Source organism: Eurytemora carolleeae, unplaced genomic scaffold (genome assembly GCF_000591075.1).
Source record: "Eurytemora carolleeae unplaced genomic scaffold, Eaff_2.0 scaffold213, whole genome shotgun sequence".
Taxonomy (NCBI): Eukaryota; Metazoa; Arthropoda; class Copepoda; order Calanoida; family Temoridae; genus Eurytemora; species Eurytemora carolleeae.
In genome coordinates this window covers 188,503-212,104 of record NW_019396118.1, presented here as the reverse complement: position 1 = coordinate 212,104, position 23,602 = coordinate 188,503, and the positions used below count along the sequence as shown (strand labels likewise).

Below are 23,602 nucleotides of genomic sequence, written 5' to 3'. Positions count from 1 at the left end.
AGGTGCCCATCTCTACAGAGTATAGGAAGAAAGCTTCGTCATTAGAGTATTTAAGGAGACAATCTTTCAACGAAATCTTTCATCGAAAACCTCCCCACCTCCATTTACTCGGAAACCCCCAGACCCCTTGAAATAAAATAAATAATCATAATCTATTCACGTTTTGAACTAAACTGCTGTTTTCTCAATCTGTTATATTAAATTAAGTTTTAATTAAAATCAGTATTATTAAACTTTTTATTTAAAAAATCTTATTTAATGAAATTAACTACCAATGATGTGTCTTAGAATCAAAAATTATAAAAAATGTATCATTGTTTATTTTGAATTTGTTTAAATTGTGTTTTTAAAGTTTTCTTAATAATCAACACTCAACAGCTATTTAGTCATAAAAGTATCAAATATCTAATTTTAAGATATATTTATATATTTAAAGATAAACTAAATCGTTTAAATTGTGTATACATTTTAAACAATATCTCTATACCATAAAGACATTGAGTATTAACTGTAACTTTATACATATTATGAATTATTGTACACAACTTTTTTCAAACTAAAACTTATTGGAAAAACTATTTTTCATCAGAAATTCCAGTTTTTTTAAAATTAATTATTTAATGTGTCTATTGTTTAATTTTACTGTTTTTCTTACTTTGGATTGAATCACAATTTGTTATAATTCTTTAACTGTTCAGAAATTGGAACTTTGCCACAAACTCGGATTTTAAAATCCCTAAAAATTTGCAACCTAATAAGATAAATTCATTTGAATATCCGAGCTGGGCCAGCCTATGCAGTCTTAGTTTGGACTGTACCGCCATTTGAATATCCGAGCTGGGCCAGCCTATGCAGTCTTAGTTTGGACTGTACCGCCATTTGAATATCCGAGCTGGGCCAGCCTATGCAGTCTTAGTTTGGACTGTACCGCCATTTGAATATCCGAGCTGGGCCAGCCTATGCAGTCTTAGTTTGGACTGTACCGCCAATTTACAATTACTAAAGCGGCAAAGAAGTGCGCTGTTTCACCATACATGTATTATATATATGTATTATATATTATATATATGTAAATATTTCTATAGTTAATACCGTATACCTGTATTATATATGTAAATATTTCTATAGTTAATACCGTATACCTGTTTTTTTTAGAAAATTACTCTTAAAAACACATTTAAAGGTGTAAACTGAAAATTTTGGCCATTTTTGATAACTTTTGGCTCGAGATAATATTTTCAATAAAAAAATGTATCTGCATCTATTTACTTTTTAGACCTTTAAATGGTGTTTTTAAGTGTCATTGTCTAAACAATGCAATGAGGGGAACAAATTATTTATATAAATTTTATACAGCGAACAAGGGCAAAACTAAGATTCTCGATTATTTTTACAGGTTGTAGTTGTACACAAAATAATTCGTTCTTATCATGAATCTTTTACCAAAGGTATCTGGGAGAACCTTTCAAGGATAGATTTTTTTAAAAACTGAAATTATCTTTACACCCTACCATTGACTAGTGCTTAAATCTTTATTTTCTGATACTTTAAAAAGTTTTTAAATATTCTTGTTCACAGAATAACACGATCTTTATTTAATAAAAATACATGCAATTAAAAATTAAATTGTCATAATATTTCTATACATATAATTCCATTAAACAAAAATTTCTTATTATTTAACAGTGGAATGATCAATTGATTTATTTAGCATATTTCTATATTTGATGTTTTGTTTAAACATGTTAAATGTATTTTTATCTGTATTGCTCCTAGTGCTTTTACATTCTGGTAAGCATATTACTTTCTTTTCAGGTTTTTGCAAAAAATAAATGACATGTATATCACACATTTTCAGCATACCTTTTTGCAGAAAAAAATTGAAATAAATTTAGTCTTGGTCACAAGTCGACCTTTTAAATTTTATATTTCATTAATACAAGATATAAGAATTATAAAATCAGAGTTTGTGACAAAGACTCAATTCCTTTTATCAAAAATTTTGATTTAGAATTTAAATGAGAAATAGTTTTGCGTGCTGTTCATTTATTCTTTTAGCATATTAATTTATTTTCTAACTTTTGCAGAAAAAATTATGAAAATTCTTTTTTCAAGTGCAGTTTTTCCATTATTTTAGCAATAATATCAGCACAAGAGGATGAAAAAGCAAATGTTTTTGCACAAAGAATAACTAAGATGTTAAGCCCAAGAAACAAGGCGTTGCTGAAACGTGGTGATGAATTACTATCTTTAAACTTAATAAATGCAAAAAAAACACTTGTTTAAATATTAAAGTTATTTTTTTAGATAATACAGTTCTGCACAGTAAGTAATTTATATTTAAATAAAAACAGTTTTAAATAATTCAAAATCTTATTTTTAAAACATAAAAAGGTTTCCGCTCGGATACAATCATGAACAAAGAAGAAAAAATTGCTGAAAGCATGTGGAATATAATAAAAGAACTCCCCTGCAAACAGGTCAAATTTGATATGATTATATTTGTCAAATTAAATATGTTACTTTTTAAATTTTAAATTTAGTGTTTTAAAATTGCACAGCACGTAAAAATTAGGGGCCTAACACACATTCACCTTTCTTCTCGCTAAGAGAAAAATTAGGGGGGGGGGACTCCAATATAAGACACAAAATCCCAACTTGTATAGGATTAATGACTTTTTGAAGAATATTGACAACTTTTTGGTTTACTATTTAATCCCAAGCGATAATTTAATTTACAATAAATTCATAACCAATTAGTATTCAGGACTTATATTAATAAAAAAGGAATTATGACACTAGATGTCGTCTTTTATTTAGGGGTTTTTCGTTCACAACAACCTTGTAGCAGTAGCCCAAAAGAGTCACACGTAGTCAGCGAAGGATTGCAAGACAGACAGAGAGTGTGCGTGTAACTCCTTTGGAATTCTGTCCCCTGGGTCATTGTGAAAGAAAAAAAACACAAATTTTTAAAACACGACATCAAGTGTCCTATTTGTTAATTTAATTAATCTACAGGGTGTCCCAATAAACATGGGAATTCAGTGACGAATTCGATATCGTCTTTTCAAATAATTCTTTGGTTTAGTATAGTGATACTTATTGAGAAAGCTGTATGGCCAATTTCTTAATCATTTAACCATAGGTACAACTATAGGTCGTATCTATCTATCTACACTACTCTGGTAAAGCGTAAGCAAAGTGTGACTGTGGTTCTACCTATGGTAGAACGTCTAAGAAATTAGCCAGTAATCTGTAAGAGTTTCGTCTGCTATGTTCACAATTTGTTTGTTTAAGTTTTGACTGCATACAGTTGTACTTAGTGAAACAAGAAAATTGCAGTATACAAACAGAGTAAACTTTTCTGTCTTCGCTATACATCTTGCGGAGACATAATAGACTCATCTTTACAGTCTTTTACCCTTTTCATAAAATAAACTCTAGCAGACATAATAATATTATGGCTTTTGAAATTAGGCATTACAATGCTAATTCATAGCAAAGGCGAAATCGAATTCGTCACTAAATTCCCATGTTTTTTGGGACACCCTGTATGATGCAGGGATACAGTGATTTTGGAAAGATTTACAAAGAATCTTTTGACGTTGTTGTTGCACTTTTTACTGGTCTGGAAACATCGAAAGAAATTAGCAACAGTTTGGAAACATTTTCAAATATTTTTCAATATTTGCTTTCTTTCATTGAAAAGAACGAGCAAGAAAAGGTAATACCTAATCTATTAAGATTTTATTAAAACAATATTATGTATTGTGCACTCTATCGTGCTGGATAAAGCTGTATACTAGCTGTTATAATGAGAACTAGAAAACTGTGCAATTGGAAGACGACATTAATGCAATGATACAAGTTATTTGATGCTGCTCCACAGACAATAGTTTAACTTGTAACTTATTTAATCACTTTTTTTCAATCAAATGATCCTGCACTGCACCATTTCTGTAATGTACTCATTGGACTACAATGGATAACTTTAATCTAAAAGTTGTCTTCCTAATACTGAGTTTTCTGGTTCTCCCTGAAGTGTATTCTAGAGCATTGTGCTATAAAGTTAAATTGGTTCCTAGATTTTCTCCCAAAAAATATGAAATTACTAGCACTTTTTTTACTTAAACTTTGTCAATTAGCATATACAGGAAAAACAATGTAGCAAGACAAGTGCACAAATTACCAATAATACTTTTATAAATATCTAGACACTGAAGATAAATGAGATTTAAAGGCTTGGACAAGAAACAGCCCCATATAATTTTAAGTCCCTCTCTAGTAAATGCCTTACTTTTAAAAGTTCGTCCCAAACTGTATCAGTCTAGGTACTACCAGTCTGCTATCCAAGTCAACCAGGATACAACCCACCTGGCTCTAATGCCACACAAAGACACAAGCGTAGCTTTTCAATATTACTCAGGCTATGAATATCAAAAAAAACACGATCCGCGCGGCTACATTCGAATCCCGTAAACTATCAACGCCACTAACACTGGGCGCAATCTTGTTAGCTATCAGTGTCAATACGGACACTAGCAATCAATTGATCAATGTCTCAAAGAGAACAGGATCCACACGGCTACAATCCTGTAAACTATCAACACCACTACCACTGGGCGCAATCTTGTTAGCTATCAGTGTCAATACAGACACTAGTAATCAATAGATCAATGCCAATACTCAAGGCACAATCTCAATTCTTATGTTTCAACAAAACCAAATTACTCTACACTGTAATCAAAGCAGTTCTGATTCTATCCAGCTGTATTTGAGGTTTATATGTTACAAGCTAAAGTTAATAAAGGTAATTACAATTCCTACGTCGTTATCTATCACAAGATTAGGGCAATTATGTTACGTATTACAGCACAGTTGAAATATGCGCAATTAGATGTGAATATTTATAGGATTAGCGAGGCTATAGATATAACTTAATAAAGCTATCTCCACACATGTTTATAAGTTGAATGTACGTATTAAAAGGGGCTAATCATGCTAAATATTCATTTGAAACACAGTTCATATGAATAATGTTTTTGTTTTTTACGTACAAAATACTTTAAATTTACAGAATATTGTATTACACAATACTTATTACAAATGGATATTTATTACACCTCTAGATTTAATGATACTATCTTGGGAATTTGTATTTCCGGCCATTGATTTAAACTTTTCTGAGAATGAACGCCATTTCTTTGCGAACCTGCATAAACATACTTTAGATAAGCTGGAATTAATAAAAAAATTGTGCATAGCTAAAAATACGGCTTTTTTAAAGGGAGTGGTTGCAAAAAATGAAATGGAGCATAAACTTACGGTGAAAAATTGTCGCTTTTAATATCTTCTAATCTTACTTCTATCTGTTGCGTCTAGAAGGAAAAAATTGTTAAAAATGACTTCTACTGAAGAACGTAGCGTCCATACGAATTCAGAAAGTAAAAAAAAAAAATTTAATTTCAAACAAATAATTCATATATTACAACCTTTAACTATCGATTGTTTTTCGACGCATTAGTATATAGTATTTCGTAATATTTTTTATTTGTTTTATATATAATGTACTTAAGACGAAAATGTAGTTGCCATATTACATTGATTAGAATTTGATTTGTTCAAGGTAAATGTAATTATAATATTACATTAATTAGAATTTGAATTGTTCAGGATGTATGTAATTACCATATTACATTAATAAGAATTTGATTTGTTCAAGATAAATAAAGTTACCATATTACACTGATTATAATTTGATTTATTCAAGGTAAATGTAATTGCCATATTACATTAAATAGAATTTAATTTGTTCAAGGAAAATGTACTTACCATATTACATTAAATAGAATTTGATTTGTTCAAGGTAAATGTAATTACCATATTACATTATTTAGAATTTGATTTGTTCATGGTAAATGTAATTATTATATTACATTAACTAGAATTTGATTTGTTCAAGGTAAATGTAATTACCATATTACATTAATTAGAATTTGATTTGTTCAAGGTAAATGTAATTATCATATTACATTAATTAGAATTTGATTTGTTCAAGGTAAATGTAATTATCATATTACATTAATTAGAATTTGATTTGTTCAAGGTAAATGAAAGCCTTGTTGTATCAGCAGTTTTAAGAGTTATCAGTGAAAGGTAAAAATATGAAATCAATAATCGATTTCTTTACTTTTTATAAACTTTAATTCCACTCGGATACCCCCCCCTCTCCCGGGTTTTTTTGGACAAAGCTCAAAAAGTATTGGTCCATAGCTGTGCTACATTTTTTTTACTTTTCTACGAAAACATGCATGCCCCTCTCTTAAGGCGAAACTTTTAAAGATTAATATCACAATAAGGGAGGAAGGAGGCAGCAAGAATACGGTTAACCACTGAAAATGCAACTGTCTTTCCTGAGCCCGCAATTTAAAAACTTCGGCTTGAGCCGTAAATCCTTTAACCCGACTTTAAGGCGCAACTCTGACGATATCTTGTGTTACGTGATTGACAGCAGCAAGATCTTTTTCTTGACTTTAAGATTTGGGTCCAATGAAAATAAAACCGACCTTGGTTGGTCGTACACGTACACTATAGTTTCAGTAAAAGTAAATATTTCCATTTACTGATAGCGCCGATTGAAGGATTCATAACTCTTATTGGATAATGAGATAGATAGAAAAATAGACGTTAACGCCATACTATTTATATTGGTTCCTAATAGACACCAAACACATGATTGAACCCTGATTGGATCAGGCGCTAATGAAAACCCGGAAAGCGCGAATTTCGACCATAAAAATCAGCCAAACAGAATAATTAACCGGTTTCTTGAACTCATCTCTGTGAAAAATAAATGCAGCAATTGAATTCGAAAGGCGCAACGACAGCTTAGACCCGAGTCGTATTTTCCCGAGTTGTTAACTCCTGATATATCTGATTGACCCCAATAATTAATTTAGCTGGTCAGAATCTAAAGATGGAGGCTTTTTGTTTAAGAACTCTATTGACCAGAGTCCACGATTTAAAAAATTCAGAAAAATATGGCTCAGGTCTGAGCTTGTTTACGGCTTGAGCTTTCGGATTCAAGCTGCATCTTATTTTCCAAAGAGTTGAGTTTAAAAACCAGTTTGACGGATTTTCATGGTAGGAATTGGCGCATTCCGGGTTTTATGAGAACAAGACACAACATTGAGCTTATTCTCCACTAAAACCAACCAAGGTTGGTTTTATTTTCATTGGGTTCAACTCCTTAAGTCAAGCCAAAGATCTTGCAGCTGTCAATAACGTGACACAAGCTGTCTTCAGAGTTGGGTCGAAGATTGGGTCTTAAAGTCGGGTTTCAGGAATTACGGCTCGAGCCAAAGTTTTAAAATCGCGAGCAGAATAATATAATAATATACACGAAAATGTTTAGGAATGATACGAGAAATGTTCACATCGATCCATCCAAAATATTTCCACAGCTAAACACGTACAATGCATTGAATAGCCCAGTGTTTAGACAAGGTAAGGACGTCAGGGTAAGTTTGAAAGGTTAGGCTGTAAGGTAATGCAAATAGAGAATTGTATACTCAGAGTACTCCAGAGATAAGTGAGTTAAGAGATCTATTAAAGGCGAAAATATGCGATATTTTCCACAGCAGGTTCCATTTTGTATAATTGGAGAACACAAACAATAAACGCATATTAATTTTCGTTTGGCCCACCCCGTGGGTTTAGAGGTAGAAACTAATAAATAAATATTGTTAAACCTGTGTTTAACAATATAATGTTAATAATATGTATGTAATAATAAAATGTTTAACTTTAAATAAATATTTTTAAACATTCTTTTAGAGGTAGAAACTAATAAATACAAACTTGTAAACCTGTATTAATAGGTAGAAACTTATAAATAAATACTGTTAAACCTGTGTTCAGAGGTATAAACTAATAAATGAATATTATTGAAACTGTGTTTAGAGGTTGATACTAATAAATAAAAATTATTAAACCTGTGTTAAGAGGTAGAAACTAATAAATAGATATCATTAAACTTCTGTTAAGAGGTAGAAACTAATAAATAGATATTATTAAAAATGTTTTAAGAGGAAGAAACTAATAAATAAATACTATCAAACCTGGGTTTAGAGGTAGAACTACTTAAATACCTGGGTTTAGAGGAAAAAATTTAAAAACAAATAACGTTAAATTTGTGTTTAGAGGTAAAAACTATTTAATGAACAAAATAAGTTCCTTTCTTTTTTTAAGCCTATTTATTTGTGTTAGTTCTTGTTAAAAAATACTTTTCCAAATTTTCTTAATTTTAGCCTCAACAGAAAACGTTCCTTGGGAGGCTCTGCCCACAACTCCTTCACGTGTACAAGGTCGAAAAATAAAAATATTAATTTTATTTTTTTTTTGATTGTTTTTATTTTTAGAACCAGAGAGTAGATTAGATTATTTCAGGTGATACAGAAAGAACCAAAAATCTCTGGAATAGGAAGACGACTTTTAGAATTAATCTATAATTTTAAATATTCTGACTTGAGACAAAACAATAGTGTTAATTCAGACCAGTTAAACTTAATGAGTGCATTTATTAGCTACTTGTACATATTTTTTGTGTAACAATATTAAAGAAGTCGATCTTCCTATTTAATAGATTTTTGGTTCTCGGCAAAAAGAAACTGAAAAAGACTCCATTTCAACTTAACATTTGCTACTAATTCTAATGTTATTTACCTCTGCAATGGCAACCTAATAGTGCAAATCTTTGATAGTTCATACTTTGACTTTAGAACGATCAGAATACACAAAATTCTTTATTTTACAATGAACTCAGTTTCAGGGACTGTGCGAAAGTTTAATGATTGATTTTTAGAAAACTTTTGGATCTTACAGAAATCATAGTTTGAAATATCAATGTTTTACGGCATCAGGGCGTACTTTACAAAGTTAAAATTTGCAAATGTTTCCTTTACAGATACAATTATTGGATCCTTAAATTAAAGAATTCAATATTTAACTGGTAAGCAACCAATAACTAGGATACAACCAATAACTAGGATGCAACCAATAACTAGGATGCAACCAATAACTAGTATGCAACCAATAACTAGTATGCAACCAATAACTAGTATGTAACCAATAACTAGTTTGCAACCACCAACTAGTATGCAACCAATAACTAGTATGCAACCATTGCTTTCATCATAATTCGGCAGAAAATCAAGCTTAATCTTGATCTTTTGTCTTGTATAAATATAAATCTTTAATCTTTATTTCACAGAGAGGACGAAAGTTTGCACATGTTCCATAGAAATTGGCACAGCATAAACTTTGCTTCATTCTCATCACCTAGACGAAGACCATTCGAACATTTTTACTACCTTCACCGACTCTTTGTTTACAGGTTAGTTTACAGGTTAGTTTACAGGTTAGTTTATAGGTTTGTTTACAGGTTAGTTTCTGTTTAGTTTACATTTTAATACAGATTAGTTTGCAGGTTAGTTTGTAGGTTAGTTTACATGTTAATTAACAGGTTAGCTTAAAGGTTGTTTTGCAAGTTAGTTTACAGGTTAGTATATAAGTTAATTTCTATGTTAGTTTACAGGTTAGTTTATAGGTTAGTTTACAGGTAAGTCTACAGATTAATAAACATGTTAACTTACAGGTTAGTTTAAAGGTTAGTTTACAGGTTAGTTTACAGGTTAGATTACAGGTTAGTTTACAGGTTAGTTTACAGGTTACTTTACCGGTTAGTTTCTGGTTAGTTTACAGGTTAGTTTATAGGATAATTTACAGGTTAATCTCCTGTTCAACGAAATAACCAACCTTAAATTCCCTACTTTTTTATTTCCAGGGAGGATAATTACTTATCCTCCCTATTTTCAGGGAGGATAATTACTTATCCTCCCTATTTACAGGGAGGATAATTACTTATCCTCCCTCTTTNACGCTATTGAGGTTTAGAACCCCAAAAAGGTCTTGGAGGCCCTCGGCTAAGTGGTTTTCCCCTCAATTTAATTATCCTCCCTTAATCTCCCGGTTAAGTAGTAATTAATAGTTATAGTTTGCTCGTTAGTTTACATGTTAATTAACAGGTTAGCTTACAGGTTGTTTTACAAGTTAGTTTACAGGTTAGTATATTATTTAATTTCTAGTTTAGTTTACAGGTTAGTTTATAGGTTAGTACAAAGGTAAGTTTACAGATTAATAAACATGTTAATTTACAGGTTAGTTTATAGGTTAGTTTACATGTTAATTAACAGGATAGTTTACAGCTTAGTTTACTGGTTAGTTCACAGGTTAGTTGAGAGGTAAGTTTACTGGTTAGTTTATAGGGTAATTTACAGGTAGGTTAGTTTACAACTTAGTTTACAACAGTACCTTTAATGTTTTTTATTAATAATTTAGAAGAATTTGTCGTTTTTTCTATATTTTAAAGTGTTTAATTCTGATAATTTCTTAACGAGTTTGCTACACTAGAAATGCACAAATTACTGTAATAGAGAGGCTTTATGGAATTGAAGATAATAATTTATCAAAAGTATAAACATTGATAAATAATTCATGCTTGAGCAGACAAAGCCCAAAAGGTACTGTTGTGAAACCGGCACTGCCATTTTCGTATGATGGGTCATGTAAACCTACACATGTCTTGAAATGTGCAAGGCTTTTTAATTACAATTTTAGATATATAACAGAAAGAGATACAGTCGGGATCCCGGAAATTACACCATTAGATGCTAACGCTAGGCGAGGAAGTTTTAGGTAATATTAAGTTTTTAACAACTGTCTACTTCATTGGGAACTCCAGGGAATTTACTTGTATTAGGGTTTCCAAATTATTTATATTTTTCCAAGTTATAAATTAGTAATCGCATAGATAACTAGTTTATACAGAATACACTTTTATTCAACCTTTCACAGAGAATTTTAACCTCAAAATTGCATAAAACAGAATAACGCAAACGCGGAATAGAACAATTTTGCGATAAAAAAGCTTGATAATGATTGCGCAAAGTGTTTTTTTTCGTGCAAAGATGAAGCACAACTAAAGCAAAAATTTGCGCTTTCTCTCGCAAAAAATGCGCAAAAAAAAGTTTGGCGAACGGAAACCCTAAACCCAATGCATGAATGTAGACCTGAGATATATCAAACTATAGATTTTTTAATCCTTAAGCTGAATATTGTACTTTAACATTTTTTAACATTTTTCTTAATTATTTAATTATTTCAGCACTTTTTATTCGATAACACCGATTAATGATCCACAGAGAGTTTTGTCGAATCGTTACAGCAGGTGAATATATACAGGGTGTTAACTGTTTATAAAAATGTACCTACAGGGTGTGAAAAAAACATCATGGGTTATTATATACATTATATAACATTATTTGGAAAGAAATTATCCAGGACCAAAAATAATGCGTAAAGATTATGAAATCCGTTTATTTTTTAATACATTACATTCGGATTACCTATGTTTGTAATGCATTATTACTTCTATTTTTCACAATCAAAATAATTTGCAATGCTTGCTAATGAAGGAAATGATAATTAAAAACCTGGCATTTTTTAAAACAAACCTTTAAATAAACGTTTTCATCTGTTCAGATCGTAAAACAATACAATTTTAATCATTATCAATTTGTCTCTCGTTGCTTAAAAACTGTCACGTCATCTTAATGTTTTCAGCAATGTAGATTTCTGCCGATTACCACCACAAGTTTGTAAGTATTATCCTTAATTCTTAATCCTTAATCCTTAAGTCCTTGATTACATTTTGTTAAATATTTCAGACAGTCGAATTGATAGTGCTGAATCAGAATGCTTCAGAAGGTGGGTGTTTACTGTTTATTGTTTACTGTTTATTGTTTACTGTTTATATCCCATATTTTTCATTATTTCGAACAAATTTGTTTAGCTCAAGTGCCAGCATTGCCCGTGAAAAAAAAATCAAATTTTGAAGAAAAAATTTAAATACATACATAGGAATTGAGTCTTTGGAATAAAATCAAATATTTAAACCACAATATCTTCAGAACTCGATATTGTAAACCTTTGATATTTCAAACTCAGATTATTTATTCTTACAGAATTCATAGTTTGAAATATCTAAGGTAAGCAACATATGGTTCCAAAGATATAATGATTAGAAAATCAAGGTTTGTGGAAAAGACTCAATTTCTTTTTTTTAATAAAATGTGAAGTTTAAAAACTAATATACAAATATTTATATGTATGAGCGGAGAGATATATTATAAATATAATATAATAATATGTAATGTAAAGTTTAAAAACTGATATACAAATATTTATATGTATGAGCGGAGAGATATATTATATAGATCATAATTCACCTCTAATTCCATCTATCTACAGATATACAAATATACAAATATAAAGATATACAGATATACAAATATACAAATATAAAGATATACAGATATACAAATATACAAATAAACAAATATACAAATATACAATACAATACATATATGCTTGTTCAAATCCCGTTCGCAAATTCTCATGAACCTTTAAATTTGAATCAGTGAATCAAGATTTGAATCTGCGGCGGTATGTAGTTCAGCGACCTAACTCAAATTCATTAAATTCGGTCCCAGACCATATATCCATAGTTTATATATTTCTAGTTTAAACCGAGGAGACGGACTAGAGGCATATGGTTCTAATTGTGATTTTTATCACAATGTAGGACACAACTCTATCGGGTAATAATACCAAGTTTTATATCCCGGGGTAATAATACCAAGTTTTATATCCCGGGGTAATAATACCAAGTTTTATAATCCTTTTTATAAGGATTGGAGTCATTGACACACACTCTGATTTACTAATCCCTATATCTTTGCAACCCAGTGCCATAGACCTTATATATTTCAAACTCTGAATTCTGTCTGATCGAATAAACAAGGTTTGAAATATCAAAGGTTTAAATCATCAAGTTACAAATATAAAGTATTTAAAAACTTTGGGTTAGTGGCAAAGACTCCATTTCTTTATCTTAAAATATGAAATATCTTGTAAACCCTTGAACAGTTAAAACATTTTCCTTTTATTATTTTATCGCTCACTAGCTCGCAAATAGAATATGAAAATGATAATAATAGTGAAAATATTTTAGTTATCTACAAACGCTTTATTTTAAAACATTTATCCTCCCTTGAATAACCAAATATCTGAACAATCTCTTTAAAGGGATCAATGTAAGAGTGGAAACCAGCTTGGCCTAATGGGATTCAGTGATGGTAAATATGTATTCATTTTCTTACATAAATCCTGGGAAATGAAGAAGAGTGGGGGGGGGGGGGGGTCGGGGTAGAGATGGGCTTGTTGGCTTTTTTCAATTGGTTTCTTTATCGTACCATTTCACTAATTCATTTCAGTGTCGGCTCGTGATCCAATATTTTATCGGTAAGAATAAACAGAAATATTAGAGAAAATAAAATCTATATTATACTACTTTTTATCCTTTTTAACAACAGGTGGCATACTGAGATTGATATCAAGTACGACCTATATCTGGTAAAATTTATAAAAATAGTTTTTTTTTCTTTCAAATACATGTGAGAGTACAGAAAGTTTACTAAGACATTCTGTGATTCAAGTTTACATAAAACAGTGGTAGGCGATTATATTAATATATTGAAGGCGACTTACGATTAAATTTCTTGACTTCTCTCAAGCTCTTAAAGACCATGAAAACACACAAACATGAAACACAAAGAGAAGAGGAAAATTAAAAAGTTTATTTTTAGTTGAAGGAATACTTGTAATTCGAAAAAAAACTTGTCAAAATTTAAAACTTTATGATATTATTTATATAATCGCTTATATATACCACCATAAGACCCTTCAAAATTGCATCAGAAACAAGTCTAAATATATATGTATGCCTTTTTTAAGAAAAAAACCTTTGTTTAATTTTGTTTAGCATAACTTTGTTAAACCTTTCCAGCAGTTTGGGATCTAAAGATTTCATTCTGAACATCTCACATCTCTTACGCTTTAAGCTGAGACAAATTCCGATTGTTGAAAGGACTGTACGTGTAATTTCACGTGACCTTCCATGCAAACACGGCATGCTCCATTTACAATAGTACCCCTGAAAGCTTTGTCTGATCAAGTAAGGATTATTCATCATTGTTTTTTTTGTAATTGCGGGTTCACTGCGAGAGTGACTTGCGCGTTTCTTTTTTATAAGAAACAATGGTGAAACTCAAAGGGTACCATTGTAAATCATGCATTGCCATCCTATCATAGAGAGTCTCTTGAAATTACGGTTTTTAAATTAGGGTGATTATCTAACAATTGTTTTTAATAAATATTTCAAGAGAAGACAAAGAGGCTACACCAGCCGAGAACTTTTCCCACCCAGAGGTAGTTTATCTAATATTACAGTTTTTAATGATTTATCAAAATTGGAATTCCAAAAATGTGCTCTGCCGTCAACTTCAAAATTGATGAAATATTAAATAGTTTGTTAACATTTTAATTTTATAATTAATAAAAGAAAATTTTCCAAATATCTAAAATCTGCCTTTTAAGATATTTGAAATCTTATGAGAAGTACAAAATTTACTACATAATTTATCAACAATTTAAAATACAATAAAATAAATTAATGATTAATTAAATAATAAATTTATTAATAATTAATAATTAATTAATAATCATTAATATTAATATTAATAAATGATTTAATAAAGGAATTGGTTAATCTGTTGTAAAATACAATTGAATTTTTTTTTAGGAATTTATGTGATTGATGTATATCTTCGGTCAAGATGTAGAGATGTAAATAAGGTAATCTTAGTTCCATTTTTTAGAAATAAACTATCTTAAGTGCCCGGCGTTGCCCATGTAAATACAAATTGAACAGACGAATTTTGAAAAAAAATATTTGGAAAATATCGAATTTTGTTTAACGGGTTCCCTAAAAACAGTTTTTTGGCCGGTTATAGGGAACATATATACGAATGTTTTATTATATAGATTATCAGGGAAATGTTAGGTTACTAAACACTCCCCTGGGACAATTAAGTAAAAATATCATCCCTGTTTCCCTCGACCAATTTTGCCTACTAAAGATCCTGAGCGTTGCTTTAGAAACAATCATTCGCTCATATTTGATAACAGCTGTCTCTCATGAGAATGAAAATCAAATTAAGTATTCTTCAATTCTATCTGGATCGCTGTGAGTTAGATTAATATTTGCTACAGTTGATCAGAGTGCACCTATCTGATCGCATGGATTAAGTCTATATCAAAACTGATCTGAGTTTTGAATTTCATCCCTCCAATTAAGTCTATATCAAAACAGATCTGAGTTTTAAATCTCATCCCTCTGATCAAGTCTATATCAAAGCTGATCTGAGTTTTTAATCTCATCCCTCTGATCAAGTCTATATCAAAACTGATCAGAGTTTAAAATTACATCCCTTTGATTAAGTTTGATTGTTTGATTTAAACTGCAGATCTAAGTTTTAAATCGCATTCCTCCAATTAAGTCCAGATTAAAACTGATTCAAGTTTTAAATCGCATCCCTCCATTTCAGTCTAGATTAAGCTGGCTTGCGCTTTAAATCTCATCCCTAGAGATCAAATTTCTAGATTTCATTTTAGGTTGAAACCTTCTGGGAGTTAACGGATAGTCAATACAGACTTAATCACATGGATTTCAGATTTGAAATAAGGTAAAAAATGTTCTTTTAAAGTGTCAAACCCATTTCACCTTTTTTAAATCAACATCCAGATCTGTTATTATAGGAAGCAGCACATTTTCTATATGACCTAACAAAATAATAAAGTAAATTGTCAATTTACAAACGATGAACAAACAAATTAGAAAACTTTGAATGTAATGCAAGCATTGAAATTTAACGTATAAGTTTCCCGATACATTTAAAATGAACTAATGAAACGAATAATCAGTAGTGAAGTGATTGATAAAAATCAATAAATTATTGATTTGAAGAAACGTGTTTACCAATCCTTGAAAATAATTATTAACCTACCCTCTTCTTATGTAGATTTTGGAATGCATTACGACTCCGAAATAAGGTTATCTTAAGAATTTTCCTTGTCAAAGAGAAATTTGTGTAAGTATTTTTTTCTATCTTATTCTACGGTAGTAGGCAAATAAAGCAATATAATGAGGACGACTTTCGATTTCAATTTGGATTTATATCAAGTTTTTAAACCGCAGAATACACAAGCTATCCGTTAAAAAGCTTCTCTTTAAATACTTGTAAATTAATTCAAAAAGGTTGTTATCAATAAAAACTTATTTAAAAAGTCGTCTTTAACATAATGCTATTTTCGCTTATACCACCGGCTCTAGGGTTACCTAAGAAGATAAGACTTAAATGACAACTTAAAAATCAAAGACAAGACGTTTTAAAAGCTGTCAAGCATATCGTTGTTAATGATACTTAATGATGTGGCAAAGCTAGAGACAAGTTTACAATCTTATGGAATTAAGAATGTAAGAAAAATTACTGAGTGAATTCCGCACAATCGTCTCTGAAGTATCAATATTTTTGGGTAACCCATGAACCAAAATAGTTGGTACTTTAATTCAAATTATTCAATCTATATAATAAAACAAGACATTATTTTAAAAATATTTTTTTTAATGTTTTTTTTCACGGGCAACGCTGGGCCCTTCAGCTAGGAAAAAATAAATGCCACAAATCAATGAACTTAAAAAATAAAATCTAAATTTAAACAGCCAATCTAAATTATATTAATACGCAACAAGAGTTGTTTAATAATTTCGTATTCTCAATCTATATAAGTTCAAATGCTGCGGAAAACAAAGAGTTTAATATTCAAATTGCTGTCCTGTACATTTCATATTTAGTTTTTTTTAAATAAGAATAAAAATTAGTTTCTTAAGAATTATCAAGATCTCAATTTATGGATATTTGGATATATTTTCATAAATCATATTCAATTTATTCCTTAAAACTGCGAACATCTCAGCAGCTTTCGTAATGTACAGAACAATGATGAAGCATAACAGCTCTCATAAACTTTCAGATACATTTCAAGACGACATTTCATATCTGAGATTGGCCTTAGATTTTAGGCAGATGCCCAAGGAAGTTACGTTCACTTGCTACGTTGAATTACAAGGAGAAGTATTTATTTTAGGGCTAGGTTAAGACACTTTCTTGGGAAAGCGCTGCGGCTAGGGCAGGCTAGGAAAGGATAGGAGCCAAGCTCCGCGGCTAGAACAGGCTCTCTCTCTATCTTGTAATTCAACGCGGCATGCATTCCTTGGGCCTCTGCCTAGAGTTCACTGTTTTCAGGAATATCCATAGACACTACTTTGAGCTGGACAGGTTTACTTACAGACTGACCGGAAATAGATTAGAATCTTTGACAAGATTCTCAAACCAAAGTTCAATTATCTGGAGGGTAGGTTGTATGCATAGATTAATAACTATACAGATAGAACACTAGTGACGTCTTTTCAAGATTTAAGGGTTTTTCGTGCACAATAACCAAAGAGAATAGAATATATATTAGAGGGGAATTTACAAGAAAAAAGTGTTGTACTGTTTCCATACTGCAGGTGTACTTCACATATTTATGCTATATAACCTTTTGGGCCCTGGAATATCATTTTATAGAAAATCTAAAATTAATGTTAAAAGAAAACCAAATTATGAAATAGGCTGGTTTCATAATTGACCAATGATGATTTCACATAGACTCTATGCCTTTCACTTTACAAACGATGATTTTCCGTTATAACTGTAAATCAAATGAATGTTTTTATTCCTCTAATTCATTATAAAGTTTATTTAACAGCTTTAAAAATCTCGAATTTGAAATGAATAGTCCAGGGAACATTCTGCATTAATGTACTCTACTGCATATAATTTGTGAACATTTACATGATTTGTACACTTTGAACTCCCTTTCAGGCTGAAAGGGACTGAAAAAATGCATACCGAGAGATTCTTTAAATTCCCCTCTAATATATATTCTATTCTCTATGAAAATAACCCTGAGGCAGAAGCCCAAAGGAGTTCCGTGCAGGCAACTTTAAATTACAAGACAGAGAGAGACCATGCGCGTAACTTCTTTGTGCCTCTGCCTCAGGGTTATTGTAAACGAAGAACTCCTAAATCTTGAAAAGACGATATGTAGTGGATTGTCTGTATTGTTATATTAATCTATGATTATGTTCATTAATATTCAAGTTACACAAATGGAGTCATAAAACCGTGGAAGAGGACTGATATAGGCATTAAATGACCATGAAACACAGCCATTACTGTACACTGTACACTGTACACTGTACACAGACACATCAAGCTGTCAAGCTGTCAAACATGTATAATATTTCTTAAATGTTATCTTTCAATATAACAAATCTTTGAGTTCTTGTTGATGTGAGATATAAGTATTTTTCATTTCATTTTTAATTTTGAAAACTCTTATTTCCTAACTAACTAACTAACTAACTTAATTTCTAGAACAATGCCCAGTGTGGATGGCCTCCAAATCTACTTCTACCGAAAGGAGGACAATTTACACCAGAATCTTACAGGTAGGTACAGACAGTCCTAATCAGAAAGGAGGACAATTTACACCAGGAACTTACAGGTAGGTACAGTCCTAATCAGAAAGGAGGACAATTTACGCCAGAATCTCACAGGTAAGTACAGCCCTAATCAGAAAGGAGGACAATTTACACCAGGATCTTACAGGTAGGTACAGACAGTCCTAATCAGAAAGGAGGACAATTTACGCCAGAATCTTACAGGTAAGTACAGTCCTAATCAGAAAGGAGGACAATTTACACCAGGATCTTACAGGTAGGTACAGACAGTCCTAATCAGAAAGGAGGACAATTTACACCAGAACCTTACAGGTAGGTACAGTCCTAATCAGAAAGGAGAACAATTTACACCAGGATCTTACAGTTAGGTAGGAACAGTCCTAATCAGAAAGGAGGACATTTTACACCAGAATCTTTCAGGTAAGTACAGTCCTAATCAGAAAGTAGGACATTTTACACCAGAATCTTACAGGTAGGTACAGACAGTCCTAATCAGAAAGTAGGACATTTTACACCAGGAACTTACAGGTAGGTACAGACAGTTCTAATCAGAAAGGAAGACAATTTACACCAGAACCTTACAGGTAGGAACAGTCCTAATCAGAAAGGAGGACAATTTACACCAGGATCTTACAGGTAGGTACAGACAGTCCTAATCAGAAAGGAGGACAATTTACACCAGAATCTTACAGGTAAGTACAGTCCTTATCAGAAAGAAGGCCAATTTATACCAGAATCTTTCAGGTAGGTACAGTCCTAATCAGAAAGTAGGACAATTTATACCAGAATCTTACAGGTAGGTACAGTCCTTATCAGAAGTACCCGGACTTTATTTACAATTAATCAGAAATTAATATATTAATTATATATACATACAGTGAAACCAAACCCTTAATAACGAATACATCGAAAGAATTCATCAAACGTCGTTTTCTTCACTTTCTGATAATGGAATGTTGCAGATATTTAGTTTTTTAATTAAATGATTATATGGAACTCTTTAAAACTGTTCCCGCATATTCATGGCTATTTATTTATTTATGCAAATACTGAAATTTACGTAATATAGTATAAAACTCATTGAAAAATTGTCAAAACGACATTTGATAAATTCTTCAGATGTTTTCGTTATTAAGGGTTCCACTGTATATATATATACTGATGATTGCATAAAAGCATGAAACAATTTGTTTATGAGTAAATTGTTATAAGAAGATTGTTGCGTTTTAACTGATATACATATATATATATGATTAAAATAATCACAAAATAGTTCTAGTCCTACCATTTCCAAATTGTGGTTTGCCTTTCTTGGCCTTTAAAATTTCCATAGATAAATATGTAAAATCGCCTACTAACTGTCAATTAATTCCGGGTCTTTCCGATTATGACTGTCGTAGGTAGGTAGTTAGTTAGGTAGGTAGGTAGGTATAGCCATAGGTAGGTAGGAAAGTACAGTAAGAGCCATAAAACTTTGGAATAGGAAGTCGATGTTTAGACTCAAGTTATGACATTAAATATTCCAATGAACATGAGGCATAGCAGTTGTGCAGTGCAAACAGACCTATTTCACTTAATAAGTGATTAGATAACTTACTAGTAAATTTATTTGCTTTGTGACAACATCAAATACACTTTAGTATTGCTTTAGTGTCGTCTTCCTATTCTACAGTTTTCTGGTTATCACTGTAGTAAGGTAGGTAGGTAGGTAGGTAGGTAGGTGGGTAGGCAGGTAGGTAGGTGGGTGGCTAGAGAGAGCTGTACAGAAACAGTACACTTACAAATTATACCAGACAAAACGTGACTGTACACCAAATGAACCAGGCCCTTTTAGGTAAATTTTACATGTTACTAGATGAATTGCTCGGCGTTGCCGGTGGAATTTTAAATCAATTTCCGAATTTCGAATAAACAATAAAACTTTTTAACCTATGTGACCTCCAGGGTTTAGTTTCCAATTTTTTTAGCCAATTGGGTCGATCGGTTTGGTCAGCTATAGCTAGGTAGGTGGCCAATGGCCATATATTATTTTCTAATGTCATATTATAAATGTTTAGAATAATTGTCTTCATAAATGATGTTTCAAATCAAGCTGTCAACGAAGGAGAATCTGATGAACCAACCATGTAAATATCTAAACATTTTTTTTTGCTGCAATGATTTTTATAAGAAATAGAAATTTCTTGATAATTGGAAGACAACATGATCTTTGAAATAATTTGGGGCATTTCTTTATTAACTCAACTTTTTAATTATGATTTTTACAATACAATAGTCTTCCTATTTTTAATATGAAGTGATCCTTTTTTTGTGCTTTCAAAGAGTTATAAAGCACTTAGTTTAATTTTTATTTTATCACACAAACGAAATATTGCTTTAAAATATTCACATTTTCAATAATTTTGAAACCCCCAAAAGGAAGACCACATTTTTAAAATAAACTAATTATTTCATGAATTATATTGGTTCTAAAATTAATTAATTGTTTGTCCGTTGCAACCTTTTTTTTGCAAACACTCCCTTTAAAATGTTGATTTTAGTCCCTGTGGTTCGCCTAACGTTTTTATGGACTCGAGACCATTTGGGTGGCCGGTAGACAAGGATTGGATAGGTTTAAATAAAATGAATGTGATTAATAACAGATACAGGTCAGAGAAACTAATTTGTTTAAACATTTGAAAAAATGTCGTTATTATTAGAGGATATTTAAACACAGTCCCCTTCTTGTTTAACGTAGTTTTTATGGTTTGAAAAGTGTTGAAATCTGATCATTTCTGAAGCAGTGAAACTACAAATGCAAATAAACAGTTTACAAAATGGAGATCTAATGTATTCTTCTTTAGACTACTTGCTTTTAAGGGTACTGTAGTGTATAGGACATGCCACTTAAAATAATTTTTACCCTTTCAAGCAAAGAAAACAATTATTCTGAAGATTCCAAGTTTATATGCAATGAATAAAAAGAGTCTTTTCCACTTTTGTGTTATCAAAGAGGGTTGACAGATTTTAATTTAAAACAAAATTTTAGCATTAAGTACAGTGAAACCCTTACTAACGAATACATCGGAAGCATTTTTCAAATGTCGTCTTGACAATTTTTCAATGAGTTTTATACTATATTACGTAAATTTTAGTATTTGCTAAAATAAATTAATATCCATGAATATGCAGTAACGGTTTTAAAGTGCTCCATATAATCATTTAGTTAAAAAAACTAAATATCTGCAACATTCCATTATCAGAAAGTGAAGAATACGACATTTGATAAATTCTTTCGATGTATTCGTTATGAAGGGTTTCATTGTATTAGAATTTAGAGTAAAAACTAACTATATATTTTTTGATGAAAAAAGCATCAAATTGAAAGAATAGTAAAAAGAAATTAAGACAACAACAATTGTTACAATCTGATATATTAAAAAATAGATGATGGGACTGTAATTAACTTTTCTTTTCAATTTAAGGGTTTTCGGGAGAATTTCTCAACGGATTGAAATCATGAATAGAGGTTTTAATCCCAGCATTTGCGATGACGCCCGGTTTACTAGAGAAGGTAAAACCATTCAGGGGGCATAAGTTCCAACCCATGACTGTGTTCAAAACCTGACATTAACCATTATGTTGTTAATCAACAGAACAGATTATAAATCTTGCATTTTTATCACACCAATTGTCGTAATATTATACCACAAAGGAGCTTCGGAAATTTATACTGTCTGTTTCCTTATATTCATAACTCCTTGCAACTGTAAACAGGTTTCGCTCTTTGCCAAAATCATTAAATACGCCAAAAAAAGACTCAAGAAGATTTAATTCAACCTAGAAATCGTCATATTTTGAGAGTTTCAGGTCTCATCAATCTTATTTTCTAATTGTGGAATAATTTTAAAATTGTTGGTTCTCAGTGGATCTCTTTGACTTTTTTAGAAGACATTTTTTCTCTAATACTTGATTAAAATCAAAATATTAACAGTTACATTTGTCATTTTGTTCCAAATCTGAAACTTAATGTCAGGTCTGGGTCAACTCATTGATCGCAACTTTTCCCCCCTGAATTTATCTTAATGTTGCAATTTAGGCCCTATAATCTATGTCGTATTCACTTTTAGTTTCAATTTAAATTTAAATTTAAATTTTTAAACATTCGGTTGCACTAGAGGGAGAGGGAATATTTATTTCATTTTCATTAATTTCTGTATATTTTATTATCATATTTCATTTTCATTAATGTCTGTATATTTTATTATCATATTTCATTTTCATTAATGTCTGTATATTTTATCATATTTCATTTATTTTAAGGTTTATCGATGGTTATGCCCTAAACAAACATAGCAAGAATAATCCATCAATATTATAAATAACATTATTCTTTAATAAATTTACCTTAAATTAAAGAAAAAATCGTATATTTTATTATTTCATAAATTGGAAAAGTAGTCTTAAAAGAAAACTTTTATAACACGCAGATGATTTCTCTGATGGAGTCCGTGTGACGGTGTGCCTCACTTTCGGATCTGATCAAGATCTGAGTCACATTGTTAAGGGAAAGACATTTTGATGATGCGAAAGTTTCGCTAAAAAAGTGATGCAAAAATTTTGCGAGAAAAATAATGTGAAAATTTCACGGAAAATTAAGGAATGCACAAATTTCCCGAAAAAATGGAAATTATGAAGAAAAAAAACAAAAATTTTGCTATAAATACAGAATTCAAAAAATTCCAGAGAAATTCTCAGGACTTCATCATCAAATTTACAGAATTTACTGCGCCATCCTCTGTGTGTACTTTTTGTAGATCATACTGTGGCCGAATTTAAAGTGGCGGTTTAAATTTAAGCCGCGGCTTAAATATGGTTGGTTCCACTTAAAATTGTATCAAATGTTTCAAGATTTAAGCCGGCACATAATTTAAACCGGGTTTTGGCGGATTCAAACCGCGGCTCAAATTCTTTAAATTCCTTCTCCTATGCAATTCAAATTCAAACTTCAATTTTCAAAAGTTACATTATGTAATC

The 23,602-nt window shown here is 30.8% G+C and overlaps 1 protein-coding gene across 2 annotated transcripts; it reads left to right on the top strand.

Annotated features, from left to right (window-relative positions):
• Nucleotides 1–1,663: 1,663 nt before the first annotated feature.
• On the top strand, nt 1,664–22,990 carry LOC111695470 (hemocyanin AA6 chain). Of its 2 annotated transcripts, XM_023464814.1 has the most exons (28): nt 1,664–1,791; nt 2,138–2,233; nt 2,308–2,325; nt 2,395–2,480; nt 3,563–3,724; nt 6,107–6,156; nt 7,415–7,506; nt 8,310–8,366; nt 8,421–8,448; nt 9,272–9,394; nt 10,678–10,755; nt 11,225–11,287; nt 11,683–11,717; nt 11,787–11,826; nt 12,642–12,719; nt 13,207–13,256; nt 13,395–13,422; nt 13,494–13,533; nt 14,343–14,388; nt 14,762–14,814; nt 15,634–15,704; nt 16,041–16,109; nt 17,325–17,433; nt 18,501–18,574; nt 20,644–20,712; nt 21,127–21,234; nt 22,051–22,139; nt 22,889–22,990. In XM_023464814.1, the coding sequence occupies exons 1-28, from the start codon at nt 1,728–1,730 to the stop codon at nt 22,909–22,911; spliced, it is 1,899 nt and encodes a 632-aa protein (XP_023320582.1). In that variant the 5' UTR covers nt 1,664–1,727; the 3' UTR covers nt 22,912–22,990. The 2 variants fall into 2 exon arrangements, with proteins under 2 accessions (XP_023320582.1, XP_023320583.1); XM_023464815.1 differs by lacking the exon at nt 2,308–2,325.
• Nucleotides 22,991–23,602: the final 612 nt, after the last annotated feature.